Here is a 16,499-nt window from a genome sequence, read left to right as displayed (position 1 = left end):
AATTCCTAAATCAATATATAATTAAAGGAGTCGGAGTTGGAAGTGCCATGAATAAAAGAGTCGGAGTCGGAGGTTTAATGTGCCTACTCCACAGCCCTGGCCCCATAGCTGAAGCTCTCTGGGCAAAAGTTAAAAAAGTTAAAAACAGTGAACATTAGTTAAAAGTTAAAAACAGTGAACATTAAAAACAATTAAAAACTTCCCCGATGCCAGTACAGGACGATTGCAAGATGAATAGAGAAGTGTATTTTACTGGACTGCCTCAGGAACTAAACGCCTTGAGCGTCAAACGATAAATGAAGCCGTTTTGTGTAGGCCGAGACCGTGTTGCATCTGTTTTAATGGCAACTCAACTCCCTTCCCTGAAGCTGCTCCCATCCAGCCGTCTAGCCCTCCTGTCACTTGTCAACACAGTCTGCTCGTCAGCCTGCCACCCGCTTGTCCGGTCCCTGAGCCACTTATTAAAGCTTGCCTTGAGCTAAGAAAGACTCACATCACTAGATCTCTTGGTTGCTATTTGACTCCTTCCATTGCTACTAATTTTCCAGCCCGCGATCTCTTGCTGCGCCCCAGTTTTAGCAGTCTGCTGAGCAGAAGCAGTGCCCTCCAGATGTGTTGGATGGCAACGCCGCTGCTAATGGCCATGCTGGGTGGGAATCATGAAAGTTAAAGTCCAACACATCTGGACGGTGTCAAATCGGAGGAAAGGAGTCTTGGAGGTCTACAATGGTATTCCCACAAGGAGGTTTTAAAGAGCATTTACCTTGTGAACACTGGTCCAGGAATTTAGGGAAAAGACACCTGCAAAATACAAATGCACACGTGTGTGCACACACACACATATTAGTGTTAAGAACTTTAGAGACTCAGGCAGGTGTTGCCTGCTCTGCTTCCAAATGTATATATATGGCTACTTTACACAGAGTTAGATCACTGGTTTATCAAACTCATGATTGCCTAACTTTCCAGGGCTTCAGGCAAGCTGGACAACCTTCAAAGCTTTTCACGGTCTAGCTCCTTCCTATCTCTCCTCTCTCATCTCACACTATTGCCCCGCTCGTGCTCTTCGCTCCTCTGATGCCATGTTTCTCGCCTGCCCTAGGGCCTCTACTTCCCTTGCTCGGCTTCGTCCATTCTCTTCCGCTGCCCCTTACGCCTGGAACGCTCTTCCAGAACATTTGAGAACTACAAGTTCAACCGCAGCTTTTAAAGCTCAACTAAAAACTTTTCTTTTTCCTAAAGCTTTTAAAACTTGATGTTGTGCAGACTTCTACTGTTACTTTCTACTGTTAGTTTTACCCTACCCAGTGCCTGCTTACCCTACCCTGTACCTGTTTGTATTCTCTTCCCCTCCTTATTGTTTTACTAGGATTTTATTAGAATGTAAGCCTATGCGGCAGGGTCTTGCTATTTACTGTTTTACTCTGTACAGCACCATGTACACTGATGGTGCTATATAAATAAGTAATAATAATAATAATAATAATAATAATAACCACCTGTCCGGGATGCTTTAGGGTGGATTCCTGCATCGAGCAGGGGGATGGACTTGATGGCCTTAGAGGCCCCTTCCAACTCTGCTGTTCTATGATTCTAAGGATATTTCTCAGGAGATCCTTTACTACTGACATGGTAGGGATCAAAATGAGGACTTCCACATGCAAAGCATATGCTCGGCCACGGAGCTCTGAATCCCATCCACCACCACAACCACCCCGGTGAAACACACTCACCAACGGGCTCACACCGTCTAAAGCTGAAGCCAAGTACGGTGACCAAACCGCTAGGCTTCTGATGACAATAAAAATTATCTGATAGAAACATTGACTCTCTGGGGTGCATGTAGCACCACGGACCTGCAGTAGAAGTTCAAGGACCTTTTCTGCTGTAGGATGGGACATAACCACACTCTGGGGCAGCCTTCCCTTCCTTCCCAGGCATCACAGCAGCTTAGGCCAGAAGGTTCTGCTTCGTGCCCAAGTAGCACATTCAAAGAATCATAGAATAGCAGAGTTGGAAGGGGCCTACAAGGCCATCGAGTCCAACCCCCTGCTCAAGGCAGGAATCCACCTTCAAGCATCCCTGACAGATGGCTGTCCAGCTGCCTCTTGAAGGTCTCTAGGGTGAGAGAGTCCACGACCTCCCTACGTCATGGGTTCCATTGCCGTACTGCTCTAACAGTCAGGAAGTTTTTCCTGATGTCCAGGAAAAACTTGAGCCCATTATTCCATGTAACATGAGAATTAAAATAGACCATAAACGGGACTAGAAGGCCCTCTCTTTTGTGGCAGCCTGACTTTGGTGGAGACATCTGGAGGAAGCCCCCCAAAGATGACCAAAGACCTGAATAGCTTCATGTGGAAGGAGACAATCCTTCAGACGTTCTGCTCCCGAGCCATTTTGGCAAAGCAAACTCCTCCAAGACCTCCTTTCAGATGCTGGTTCAAGAAAAAGACTCTCACCTTCCTAGTACCTTTATATACAAACCAGAGTCCACTTTTCTATTACACAAAGGCTCCTGGGAACACAAGTGTCCTTCCACGTGTCACGAAATTGGACTTGCATCTCCAAGTAGCAGGGTCAATTTTGCAACGTTTCAACAAAGCTCTCAAGGAGCCGGCAGTTGGGTGCGGCAGCACATGCATGCAACTAGCTGTCAGTCCACAGGCCACACTGCTGCCTCAAAGCGTAAGAACATCAGAAGAGCCCTGATGCTGGATCAGACCAAGGGTCCATCTAGTCCAGCACTCTGTTCACACAGGGGCCAACCAGCCATCGGCCAGGGACCAACAAGGCAGGACATGGTGCAACAGCACCCTCCCGCCCATGTTCCCCAGCAACTGGTGCACACAGGTTTACTGCCTTGAATACTGGAGATGGCACACAACCATCAGGGCTAGTAGCCATTGATAGCCTTCTCCTCCAGGAATTTATCCAACCCCCTTTTGAAGCCATCCAGATTGGTGGCCATCACTACATCTTGCGGTATTGAGTTCCATAATTTAATTATGTGCTGTGTGAAGAAGTACATCTAAGTAGCCAATCCAGATTTTTAAAATTTTATTTTTTGCAAAGGTCAGCAGTTCAGAGGAGCGAACCGAAGCACCTTCATAAAGCACTTGCATTGTGCTTTTTAAAGCATTTGACATTTGACTTGGTGTTCATCCCTGCTGATATTCTGTGAGTTGGGCTGCAGAGTTTCTTCTCCCATCAACAGCAGCGTCCTGCACAATCTAGGACCACCTGCTAAGATAAGTGGTCAGCTTTCACTTCCGAGATGACCAAGAACAGATCTACTAATCACCCTTGCTACTCTGCCTCAATATATATATTTTTTCCTGGTCTAATTCAGCAAACGTGTAGGGTTTGGCTTCCTTGATTGCAAAATTTTAGGTTTCCCCTGTAGCTGAAAGAAGCGGTCTCCCTGGGCAGGGTAATGTGAGCATACATGGAAAAGAAGCTCCTCCACTGTGGGTGCAGGGATTTGAAACGCATACCTGTGTTCCATATAGCAACTAAGTGGCTCTACGCAAGTCGTGACCGCTCCGATGACAAAAGAGGCCCTCACGTCAGCGTCTGAGTGAGTCTGCAGGGCCTGCACAACGTCAATCACATCTGTATATCTGCGGAGAACACAAAGCAAAGAGTTGTGAAGTGACAGAGCAACGCAGCAAGGGTGCTGTTGCCAACAGATTGGGGTGGGTATGTACGCACATACGCAGCGCATTAATAATAATAATAATAATAATAATAATAATAATAATAATAATAATAATTTATTTCCTACCCACGTCTCCGATTGGATCGAGGCGGGGAACAGCAGCAATCATATACCGATTAAAAACATAGCATACACTGTAAAAAAAACATCCTAAAAGCATACTAAGATTCCCCTGGATAGGCCTGCCGGAAGAGATCAGTCTTGATAGCTTTCTTGAATGCTAAAAGACTGTCAAGCTGACGAGTCTCCTCCGGCAGGGCATTCCACAGCCTGGGAGCGGCAGAAGAGAAGGTCTTCTGGGTAATACCCGTCAGCCTATCTATGACGGACTGAAGTAGATTCTTCCCACAGGACCTAAGTGTGTGGGGCGGATTATACGGGAGAAGGCGATCCCGCAGGTAGCCTGGACCCAAACCATGTAGGGTTTTAAAAGTGATAACCAACCCTTTATACTTTGCTCAAAAACTAATTGGCAGCCAGTGAAGAGATTTTAAGACTGGTGTAACGTGGTCACCCCTAGGTGTACCGGTGACCAGCCTGGCTGCCCTATTTTGAACTAGTTGACGTTTCCGGACTAGGCACAAAGGTAGCCCTATGGAGAGCGCATTGCAGAAGTCGAGCCTCGAAGTTACCAGCGCGTGTGCTACCGTCTTTAGGTCTTCTGAGTCTAGGAAGGGTTGCAGCTGGCGTATCAGCCGAAGCTGATAGTAGGCGTTACAATTCTGAGAAAGCACTTAGGGTCCATTTCCCTGTGCTGAAAACAACCACCAGGCACTGCTCTACCAATTTCACCCTCCCCTGCTCCCATCTAGACTAAACATCTAGACAAGAGGAATACTTCGTTAAAATTATAACCTTTATGTTCTCGAGAACCTTTGTTATGGATGCTTACAAGTGAACCAGGCAAATAAAATGTAGCTACAGAAGTCTTGTGCCAGAGCAAACCCCGACACAAAAGAGGATGAGGCTTGGGCTTCATCAGGTGCTGTGAAGGAACAGAACTGAATAAAATGTATAAACATGAAATAATAAATAAATAAATAGAATCATAGAATAGCAGAGTTGGAAGGGGCCTACAAGGCCATCGAGTCCAACCCCCTGCTCAATGCAGGAATCCACCCTAAAGCATCCCTGACAGAGGGTTGTCCAGCTGCCTCTTGAAGCCCTCTAGGGTGGGAGAGCCCACAACCTCCCTAGGTAACTGGTTCCATTGTCATACTGCTCTAACAGTCAGGAAGTTTTTCCTGATGTCCAGCTGGAATCTGACTTCCTGTAACTTGAGCCCATTATTCCACATCCTGCACTCTGGGATGATCGAGAAGAGATCCTGGCCCTCCTCTGTGTGACAACCTTTCAAGTATTTGAAGAGTGCTATCATGTCTCCCCTCAATCTTCTCTTCTCCAGGCTAAACATGCCCAGTTCTTTCAGTCTCTCTTCATAAACAAACTGCCTTCCATTCTTTCATTTAGCTGTTTTTAGGATATTATGGGGTTAAATGTGTGCATCTTTGTCAGTCAGCTTCAGCCAAAAAAGTTTAAACGGAATGCAAAAGTCAGTGTGTTTTGTTCATAAAGCCAGAAGATTAGGATTACGAACTTCAAGAGAAGGTGGGAGGAAGATGGGAGGGGGGGGGTGGGGGGAGCTTTAAACTGAGGAAACAGAAACTTAGTTTGCAGAAATTAACTGCTCTCCTGACTGGTGGGAGTTGGGGAGAGAGAGAAAATACGATAAAAGTTTAGTCAGAAAGGCAGAGAAAAAGAAGCGGGGGGGGGGGGGGAGGATGGAAAGAAAGAAAGAAAGTCAGAGTCCTTGAGGAAAACAAATGTCAAGAGTTATTGAAGCTTGACTAATCACAGTAAGATATTGCTTGGATATGGGACCAGGATAAAATAGGGACACAGTCTAGTTAGGTTAGTGGATGCATTTATCCCTGGTTGTTTATTACTCTATTGCTCATTCACACACACACACACACACACACACACGTGAGTGTTATGTGTATGTGTTTATTCATTCGGACTTCTTAAAAAAAAATACCTGTTGACTCTTTTCCCAGTAAAATGTTAAGCTTTGTTGTTTGAAGCCTTGCAGTCGCTTTTCTTTTGAGTTACCCATATCATATCTCTAACAGCCAACCCCCACACTACCTAGCGTAGATACCTGGGACCCAGAGAATTTTCAGACTGGTTTGGTCAGTAGAAGACAGGTCGTGTGTTTGTGGAAAGCCAGTTCCAGAGGACATAGCACATTATGTATTTGACTGCCCCTTATATATAGATATAAGGAAAAGTTATTTGGAGCCTTTTTTAACGAAAGTGAAATACAGGGGTGCTAAGGAAAAACTGAGTTATTTATTACATTCAACCGACCCTTATGTGATACAAAGGGTTGCGCTATTATTATTATTATTATTATTATTATTATTATTATTATTATTAATTTATTGCATTTTTATACCGCCCAATAGCCGAAGCAACCTGGGCAGTTCACAAAAACGAAAACAATTCAAAGTGTAAAACAAACAGTATAAAAACATGATATAAAATACACATTAAAATGAATTAATCATACCATACATGATTAAAACATCCTGAAAACATTCTAAAATTTCACTGGATAGGCCTGCCGGAATAGATCAGTCTTTATAGCTGTCTTAAACTCAGAAAAAGAGTGAAGTTGACAAGTCTCCTCCGGCAGGCCATTCCACAGTCTGGGAGCAGCAGAAGAGAAGGTCCTCTGGGTAACAGTTGTTAATCTAGTTTTTGCTAGCTGAAGTGGATTCTTCCCAGAGGACCTGAGCGTGCGGGGCGGATTGTACGGGAGAAGGCGATCCCGCAGGTAGCCTGGACCCAAACCATGTAGGGCTTTTTTATTTGCAGTAAAAGCTAACGGATGTAGAGCAAAGTTGTGAACCGCCCAGAGAGCTCCGGCTATTGGGCGGTATAGAAATGTAATAAATAAATAAATAAATAAAATAAAGTTTTTAGAAACTATTGGTGTGAGTTGTTATAAAGATTCAGAGATGTAAATGAAATGTCATTGAGAAGTAATGAAAGGTCTCTGTATGTCTGCTGTGCTCCCATCTCACCATCCTTTCAGTAATGCATGTTACGTATTTGATAGCTCTGTAATTTTAACCAAATGTAATTTTAACCTTTTGAACTGTAGTGTTGGAGGAAAATTCTGAGAGTGCCTTGGAGTGCAAGAAGTTCAAACCAGGCCAGACTCCAGGAAATAAAGCCAGACTGCTCACTTGAGGGAATGGTATTAAAGGCAAAACTGAAGTACTTTGGCCACATAATGAGAAAATAGTTCACCCTAGAGAAGAGGCTGATGCTAGGGAAAGTGGAAGGCAAAAGGAAGAGGGGCCGACCAAGGGCAAGATGGAGGGATGATATTCTGGAGGTGACAGACTTGACCTTGGGGGAGCTAGGGGTGGCGACAGCCGACAGAAAGCTCTGGCGTGGGCTGGTCCATGAAGTCACGAAGAGTCGGAAGCGACTGAACGAATAAACAACAACAAACAATTTTTACCATATGTAGCATATAAAAATGTCAAGTTTGTATGTGTTGCAACAATCTGTGGATTGAGCAAGTGTATTGTTGTTGACTGGTTTGGAGGAGGCAGACAAAGGAAAAAAAGATTTTGCCTATTGTCCCTTCCGCTCACGAAAACAGAGCAGTGGCGGTCCGTGTCAGGTACGAAGGCAGAGGTTTGTTTCTGCACCTGCAGCGTGTCGTGCGCTGCCCTCAAAGAACAGCCTCCAGGGGCGACAGGGCTTGAAAGGTACAATCTTCAGGTAAGTCATGGGTGACTCAGAAGATGGAGAGGGAAGAAGCAGGAGACGCAGGACACAAGTTTGGTGGGGGCAGAAGAGCTGGCAAAGAAAAGCTACATCTAGGGAAGTAAACCTGAGAGAAAAAGAGAGGCTGGTCCACGTACGTAAGGCCAAGAGCAAGTTCTGGGTTAGGGTTAGGGAGAAGAACAGGTAGAAACGGGCAGCCCACCTGCAGACCCAGTTAAAGTAGTTAACTGGACAGGTCCGTGCAACCACCTCTGTACTGGATCCTTGCCCCTCTTGGCTAATAAAAGCTAGTAGGGATGGAACAGCTGGCTGGGCCAAGGAGGTGATTAATGCCTCTCTACGAGAGGGAGTGGTCCCAGACCGTCTGAAAGAGGCGGTAGTGAGACCACTCCTGAAGAAAACTTCCTTGGACCCGGAAAATCTTAGTAACTACAGGCCGGTAGCAAATGTTCCATTCCTGGGCAAGGTCCTTGAGCGGGTGGTGGCGGGCCAGCTCCAGACACTCTTGGATGAGACTGATTATCTGGATCCATTTCAGTCGGGTTTCAGGCCCGGCTTTGGCACGGAAACAGCCTTGGTCGCCCTGTATGATGACCTATGTCGGGAGAAGGACAGGGGGAGTGTGACTTTGTTGATACTCCTTGATCTCTCAGCGGCTTTCGATACCATCGACCATGGTATCCTTCTGGAACGTCTGGCTGAGTTGGGAGTGGGGGGCACTGCATTGCAGTGGTTCCGCTCCTACTTAGCAGGACGGCTCCAGAAGGTGGTGCTTGGGGGACATTGCTCGGCCCCGTGGACTCTTCAGTATGGAGTTCCGCAGGGATCGGTCTTGTCCCCCATGCTGTTTAACATGTACATGAAACCGTTGGGTGCGGTCATCCGGAGTTTTGGAGTGCGCTGTCATCAGTACGCTGACGACACGCAGCTCTACTGCTCCTTTTCATCCTCATCAGGTGTGGCTGTGGATGTGCTGAACCGGTGCTTGGCTGCGACAATGGACTGGATGAGGGCTAATAAACTGAAGCTCAATCCAGACAAGACTGAGATGCTGCTGGTGGGTGGTTCCTCTGATCGGATGGGGGGTGTTCAACCGGTTCTGGATGGGGTTGCACTCCCCCTGAAGGAGCAGGTTCGTAGCTTGGGGGTTCTCCTAGAACCATCTTTGTCACTTGAGGCTCAGGTGGCCTCGGTGGCACAGAGTGCTTTCTACCAACTTCGGTTGGTGGCCCAGCTATGTCCCTATCTGGACAGGGATAACCTAGCTTGTTGTCCATACTCTGGTAACTTCCAAATTAGATTACTGCAATGCCCTCTACGTGGGGCAGCCTTTGAAGACGATCCGGAAGCTGCAGCTTGTGCAAAATGCGGTGGCCAGATTGATAGCTGGAACAGGGAGGTTTGAGCATGTAACACCGATTCTGGCCCGCTTGCATTGGCTGCCTATATGTTTCCGAGCCCAATTCAAGGTGCTGGTCTTAACCTATAAAGCCCTACATGGCTTGGGACCACAATACCTGATGGAACGCCTCTCCCGACATGAACCTACCCGTACACTGCGCTCAACATCTAAGGTCCTCCTCCGAGTGCCTACTCCAAGGGAAGCTCGGAGGATGGCAACAAGGGAGAGGGCCTTTTCAGTGGTGGCCCCCCGACTGTGGAATGATCTCCCCGATGAGGCTCGCCTGGCGCCAACATTGTTATCTTTTCGGCGCCAGGTCAAGACTTTTCTCTTCTCCCAGGCATTTTTAACAGCATTTTAACAGCATTTAACAACGTTAAGTTTGTTTTAATGGACCCCACAATTGTTGTTTTTAAATGGATACTGTTGTTTTTATACTGGTTTTTGTGTGTGTGTGTGTGTTGTTGTTTTTTAAATTGTATACTTTTAATGTTTACTATTTTTAAATGTTGTAAACCGCCCAGAGAGCTTCGGCTGTGGGGCGGTATATAAATGTAATTAAATAAATAAATAAATAAAGTAGTTCCAGCTGATGACTAGGAAATGATGAACCAAGATTGGAGGTGGGTGAGGGGGAGAAGAAACACAACACACACCTCTCATAAGGCTAGAATTTGGGGTCACCCAATAAAACCGATTAAGGATTGATAAAAGGACTTAGTTTACCATGCAATAGAATAACAGAATCACAGAATCGTAGAGTTGGAAGGGGCCTCTAAGGCCATCGAGTCCAACCCCCTGCTCAATGCAGAAATCCTCCCTAAAGCATCCCTGACAGGTGGTTGTTCAGCTGCCTCTTGAAGGCCTCTAGGGTGGGAGAGCCCACAGCCTCCCTAGATCATTGGTTCCGTTGTCGTACTGCTCTAACTGTCAGGAAGTTTTTCCTGATGTCCATCCGGAATCTGACTTCCTGTCACTTGAGCCCGTTATTCCGCGTCCTGCACTCTGGGAGGATCGAGAAGAGATCCTGGCCCTCCTCTGTGCGACAACCTTTCAGGTATTTGAAGAATGCTATCATGTCTCCCCTCAATCTCCTCTTCTCTTCTCCAATAGATAATTAACTTGTGGAATTCATTAATACATGATATGGTGGTGTCCACTAGCTTACAAAACTTTTGTTTTGTTTTTAGAGATGAGTTAACTGCAGAGGGGAAAGACAGACCGGTTATCTGCTACAATTGCTAAACAGACACTCCATGTTTGCCGGCCAGATCCATCTGAATGCCAAGTGCTCAGCAGGGGAGAACGGTCGCTTTGAACTGCCGCGTCCCTTGTGAGCCTCCTGGAGGCAAGGATCTGGCCCCGATCCTTGGCCTCCACCAGCGGGGTTCTTCTGATCTTCTCGATTTGCTCTTCCCTCAGATGCCAGGTGGAGCGAGAGGAGATGAGGCAGAGGGGTGGTGGACGAAGAGAAATACTGTTGCTCTTTCATATTGAGTCCACCCTTCGACGGATGGGGTTAGGGTTGCTGGCCTGGCTGACCTACTCCGAGAAGAAGACTATATGCCTTCTCAAGCAGATGGGGCAGGCCTGAAGGAGGAGAGAGATCCTTTAATCAGGCCGTGACCTCCATTATTCTTGTCTGCATATCAGCCCTTGTGCATTTGTACCGCAAAGCAGCAAAAAGGACAAAAGATCATGACCGGGTTGGGTGGTTTTTTTGTGTGCGTTCCCATTTTCTTCCTCTCGTTCACAAAATGCCAAAGGTTACTGTTTTAGTCCCTGCAAACAGCTTTTTCAAAGGCCTTTTCAAGGCTTGTCTTACGTTTAACAAAACTAGGCGGGCAAAGTATACTTTCACTTCACTTCTGAAAATGTGAAGCAGAGATTCCTTGGTGGTATTATTTAAGACTCCCTTGAACGGCACTTTCCTTGGAGAGGGTTTTTAATGGTACTCCAACCCAAGGCCCAAACAATGCTCGCCAAGGCCTTTTTTCTATATTGCGTTTCCCCTTCAAATCAAATGCATCGAATGGGAGCCAGCTCTAAGGCATGAAGAAGCCGTGTGTGCGTGGTGTTCCCTCGGTACGGTGGGGCCACCTGCAATTACCCGACCACCGAATACACAAACACACTTTTGTTTCCAGACACCTTAAAAGCTTGTTTCTTAATAAGGAAGACACCCATCTTAATGTTGTACACCGTAAGGTTATAAAAATGTATTTCCTTTTAGACGTAGGCTTCGTTAACTTGAGTGATGTCTGTCCTTATAGAATGCAAACATTTGTAGCGAAGGATCCTGGCTTCCCAAAACAATACCAAGGTGACCCTTAGGTAATATGAGACTTAAAATAGACCATTAAGAGGCCTTTTTCTGTTGGCTGTTTTTTGACAGAATCATAGAGTTGGAAGGGGCCTACAAGGCCATCGAGTCCAACCCCCTGCTCAATGCAGGAATCCACCCTAAAGCATCCCTGACAGATGGGTTGTCCAGCTGCCTCTTGAAGACCTATAGTGTGGGAGAGCCCACGACCTCCCTAGGTGATTGGTTCCATTGTCGTACTGCTCTAACAGTCAGGAAGTTTTTCCTGATGTCCAGCTGGAATCTGGCTTCCTTTAACTTGAGCGCATGATTCCGTGTCCTGCACTCTGGGAGGATCGAGAAGAGATCCTGGCCCTCCTCTGCGTGACAACCTTTCAAGGATTTGAAGAGTGCTCTCATGTCTCCCCTCAGCCTTCTCTTCTCCAAGCTAAACATGCCCAGTTCTTTCACACTCTTTTCATAGGGCTTTGTTTCCAGGGCTTCATTTTCACAGATGTTGAACTCTTATTTATTTATTTATTACATTTCTATACTGCCTAATAGCCGAAGCTCTCTGGGCGGTTCACAAAAATTAAAATCATAGTAAGACAACCAAAAGGTTAAAACCTACTGCCTAGCATACAAATCCAAATTTGGGTGCCAAACTTATCTTACAACAGCGAGATGAAGAGGACAACTTTCGAGCAAAATTCCACACAGATCTGGAAAGCAGCAAGGAACGTCCTACCCTTGGAGAACCACCAGCAGCCTCATCTTCTTCCGACTGTAAGCTGAGAGACGGGCACCGCGGCTGTGCTGGGACTCAAGAACGCTCGCCAGGTACTTTTGGAAGTGCGCTGCGCTGAAACATTCAGGGCTGTCCATGGTTTGGCGATAAACAAGCCACCTGAAACACATTGTGAAGAGAATGAAGTCAGGCTATCTCTGGTTTCTTTATACCGTGGGAGGACAACCCTTTTGCGGGTGAGTGTAGCATCCCCTAAGCGTACTCTGTTGGGGAGCGCAGGCTGGAGCTGGCTGAGACCACAGCCAAAGCTGTGGGGAGCTGCCTTTCCCTTCTTTTCTCCTTTCCTCCCCACTGAGTGGGCTGTTGGAGAAGGAACAGATTGCTCTTGCCCAGCGGAGGCTGATAGCTCTGATATTGATAGGGCAGTGAATCCACTCCGGGTTTCAGTCAGAACCCGTCAGAGTTCTGACAAGTTCTGACTGAAACCCGGAGCGGATTCACTGCCCCACTGACATCAGAGCCACCAGCCTTCACTGCTTTTAACATAAGAACATAAGAAGAGCCCTGATGCTGGATCAGACCCAGGGTCCATCTAGTCCAGCACTCTGTTCGCACAGGGGCCAACCAGCCATCAGCCAGGGACCAACAAGGCAGGACATGGTGCAACAGCACCCTCCCACTCATGTTCCCCAGCAACCACTGCACACAGGCTTACTGCCTCTGATACTGGAGGTTGCACACAACCATCAGGGCTAGTAGCCATTGATAGCCTTCTCCTCCAGGAATTTATCCAACCCCCTTTTAAAGCCATCCCAACTGGTAGCCATCACTACATCTTGTGGTAGTGAGTTCCATAATGTAACTTCCTTTTATTTGCCCTGGATCACCCACCAACCAGCTTCATAGGATGTCCCCCTGGGTTCTAGTATTTTGAGAGAGGGAGAAAAATGTCTCCCTGCCCACATTCTCCACCCCATGCATGATTTTGTACATCTCTATCATGTCTCCCCGTAGCCTCCTTTTTTCCAAGCCAGAGGTCTGAACTGACCGCATGCAGAGGGTCACATGAAACGAGGCTGAGGCCCACAGCTTGCCCATCCCTGCGTTATACCAGCATTCTTTGCATCACACTCTCCCTCTGCCCTCCCTTTTTTTAAAACAATAAGATGTAAAGGAAAAACTGTCCCGGGAGCAGCCATCGGCAACTTCTGTGCTGAAATATTTCAACATGTTGAAATCGAAGCAAGCGGCTGCATGCAGCACAGAACGACACCAGTCAGGCTGTCCTGAGAACTGTACCCCAGGCAGAGAAGTCTCTAAGGGCAACTAACATACTTGGAGAGAGGTCATAGAATCATAGAATAGCAGAGTTGGAAGGGGCCTAAAAGGCCATCGAGTCCAACCCCCTGCTCAATGCAGGAATCCACCTTAAAGCATCCACCTGACGGATGGTTGTCCAGCTGCCTCTTGAAGGCCTCTAGTGTGGGAGAGCCCACAACCTCCCTAGGTAACTGGTTCCATTGTCATACTGCTCTAACAGTCAGGAAGTTTTTCCTGATGTCCAGCCAGAATCTGACTTCCTGTCACTTGAGCCCGTTATTCTGTGTCCTGCACTCTGGGAGGATCGAGAAGAGATCCTGGCCCTCCTCTCTGTGACAACCTTTTAAGTCTTTGAAGAGTGCTATCATGTCTCTCCTCAATCTTCTCTTCTCTAGGCTAAACCTGCCCAGTTCTTTCAGTCTCTCTTCATAGGGCTTTGTTTCCAGACCCCTGATCACCTGAACTGTGGAGCCCTGAACTGGACACAATACTATAGATGAGGCCTAACCAGGGCCGAATAGAGAGGAACCAGTACCTCACATGATTTGGAAGCTATACTTCTATTAATGCAGCCCAAAATAGCATTGGCCTTTCTTGCAGCCATATCGCACTGTTGGCTCATATTCAGCTTGTGATCTATAACAATTCCAAGATCCTTCTCGTTTGTAGTATTGCTGAGCCAAGTATCCCCCATCTTGTAACTGTGCCTTTGGTTTCTATTTCCTAGATGTAAAACTTGGCATTTATCCCGATTAAATTTCATTTAGTTGTTTTCAGCCCAGCACTCCAGCCAATCAAGATCACTTTGAAGTTTGTTTTTGTCTTCCAGGGTATTAGCTATCCCACCCAATTTTGTGTCATCTGCAAATCTGATAAGCTTTCCCTGCACCTGCTCGTCCAAATCATTAATACAAATCTTGAAGAGTACTGGGCCCAGGACTGAGCCCTGCGATACCCCACTCGTTACCTCCCCACAGTTTGAGAAGGTTCCGTTGATAAGCACTCTTTGAGTCCGATTCTGTAGCTGACTGTGAATCCATCTAATTTGGTGGCCTCCCATTTAATGGTCTGGCCATTAAATGGAAGGCCACCAAATATACGGTTCAATCCATCATCACTGTAGGGAAAAACACACACCCTGTGAAGCTCTACTAACCGTCCATATTCTTTGTTAAAAGTGACCAGGAATGAAGAGAGATCACTTGAGCGGCAACCTGGAAGACCTGTTAAGATGGTGATCACCACCTCAAAAAAGAAGGAAGAGAGTGTTTACGTTATTACTATCATTGTTGCACTGCCCGTTTCTACAGGAGCTAAAAGGTGGCCCTTGATACAATCCCGCATCAAAGAAGCTGCCCAGCGATCTTACATCCCATAGCCGCCACCACGAGGGCGTTTCCAACTAGGAGTGTCACCCATTCGTTCTTCCCCCCTCAGTGTTTCAAAGCGCCCTGCAGGAAACTGTAGGCAGTTTCTGTGCCTTCCAAGAGTTCCTCCCCAGTACTCCCATTTGCAAGTTGGGTTTTCAAGCAAGGCAGCCCTTCGTGGACAAAACAAACCTAATTTAAAGGCAATGAAGAAATGACAGACAACTTGGAAGCATATGAAAACCGTCACCATCAAGTTTGTCCAGTTACGCAGCTTCAGAAAGAAAAAACCGGTTAAAGCGAACAAATTACTTTTAAAAGAAGGTAATGTGCACGTTCACTGCCTTACCTTCTCGTTCTCAGCCTTATTACCAGGAACGGCTTTGGCTTGGTGCAGCAACGTTGGTAGATGGGCTCTCATCATTGGCTCACGGCTTACACTGCTGACCGTAAAGTGCTGCAGAAATCTTTAGAGGAGTAAGAGAGTAATTTTCAGGGGTGGGTGGATGGATCTCTGGAGGCCTGTATGACAGCTAGCAAGTTCACCCAGGATGGAATCTAACTGTCCAGTAATACACATAACACACACACACCACACACAGATGTGGAGAATCCAACCAAGACCCAGACAATAAAGCATCGTTTTTCAGATGAGGAATGAGCTGTCTGTCCATAAGGTCCCACGTCCCACTGCCCTTCTCCCTTCACGCCCCTGGAATCGGAGAAGCTATCTTGGTTTCTTAAAAACACGCTTCTCCATGACGTCTGAATGGGCAAGCTGTGGCTTAAGGCTCCCTCCAAACCATGGAATCAAACTACAATCTGATCTGTCTCCATCCCCCACATGTGGGAGAGACATTGGCACAGCTCACAAGGGAATGACGCCATTAGGATTCCCTGGGGGAGGCATGGAGGCCTGCTTTGAAAAACCTCACCTTTCCAGATCTGGCAGGCTTGTAGATAGTCTTAGCTGGTTCCATCTTTCCCCGGGAGGACAAGATAAGACGCTGAACAGCTTCTGCATGCTGGAATGCCTAGAATAAGGATGTGCATTCAAACCATTGCTCTGATTTAGAAAACACTGGCCCCGTTCAGAAGACACCTTGAACCATGGCTTTAACCACAGTGGTTAAGCCAGAAAGCCGGGCTGTGTTCAGAAGACACCTTAAACCATGGCTTTAACCACTTTTTACTTTATTCACCATGGTTAAAGCCATGGTTTATGGTGTCTTCTGAACACAGTCTGGCTTTCTGGCTTCACCGCCATGGTTTAAGGTGTCTTCTGAATGGGGACACTGTCAAGTTTCTTTTCAATCAGCATGCATTAAGGCAAAACAGTACAACCACCATTTATCAAACTGTCCCAAACCCAGCTTTAACCCAAACCTGTAACATGAGAGCAGGGACAACCCAGGAGGAACGTCTCTGCCGCAGACCCCATTGAAGTGAATGGGGAATCCCCCAGTCTTTTCAATAAAGTTTGCAACATCAACCTGCTGCTTTGTATGCCTTGCATTTGTTTTAAAGCTCTTCAGTCCAACAGTATCACTACACCCTCCTCTCTCCCAGTCATGGTTTCTCCATTTCATTTCTTCATTCTGCACCACGGTGGTACAGGCATTGGTAACCTCAAGATTGGATTACTGCAACGCGCTCTATGTGGGGCTGCCCTTGAAGCTGCTCCGGAAGCTGGAGCTAGTGCAGAATGCTGCAGCTCGGCTGTTGTCTGGAGCTGCCCCTTTCCGGCATGGAACTCCTCTGCTGAGGGAACTGCACTGGCTGCCTATTCGCTACCGGGCCAGGTTGAAGGTTCTTGTACTTGTATACAAAGC

The 16,499-nt window shown here is 46.9% G+C and overlaps 1 protein-coding gene across 2 annotated transcripts in view; it reads right to left on the bottom strand.

Annotated features, from left to right (window-relative positions):
- Window positions 1–16,499, bottom strand: part of DNAAF9 (dynein axonemal assembly factor 9) — a 127,674-nt gene that overhangs the window by 20,482 nt on the left and 90,693 nt on the right. For both annotated transcript variants that reach the window (XM_063135386.1, XM_063135387.1), the window contains 6 exons: window positions 15,603–15,701; window positions 15,017–15,134; window positions 14,457–14,545; window positions 11,981–12,139; window positions 3,498–3,623; window positions 764–801 (listed from right to left, as the gene is read on the bottom strand). In XM_063135386.1, the coding sequence (XP_062991456.1) occupies window positions 764–801; window positions 3,498–3,623; window positions 11,981–12,139; window positions 14,457–14,545; window positions 15,017–15,134; window positions 15,603–15,701 (629 nt within the window). The remainder of the gene's footprint in view (window positions 1–763; window positions 802–3,497; window positions 3,624–11,980; window positions 12,140–14,456; window positions 14,546–15,016; window positions 15,135–15,602; window positions 15,702–16,499) is intronic.

The sequence above is a fragment of the Elgaria multicarinata genome, chromosome 10, assembly GCF_023053635.1.
Source record: "Elgaria multicarinata webbii isolate HBS135686 ecotype San Diego chromosome 10, rElgMul1.1.pri, whole genome shotgun sequence".
Classification (NCBI taxonomy): domain Eukaryota; kingdom Metazoa; phylum Chordata; class Lepidosauria; order Squamata; family Anguidae; genus Elgaria; species Elgaria multicarinata.
This window is presented reverse-complemented; position numbering and strand designations above follow the sequence as displayed.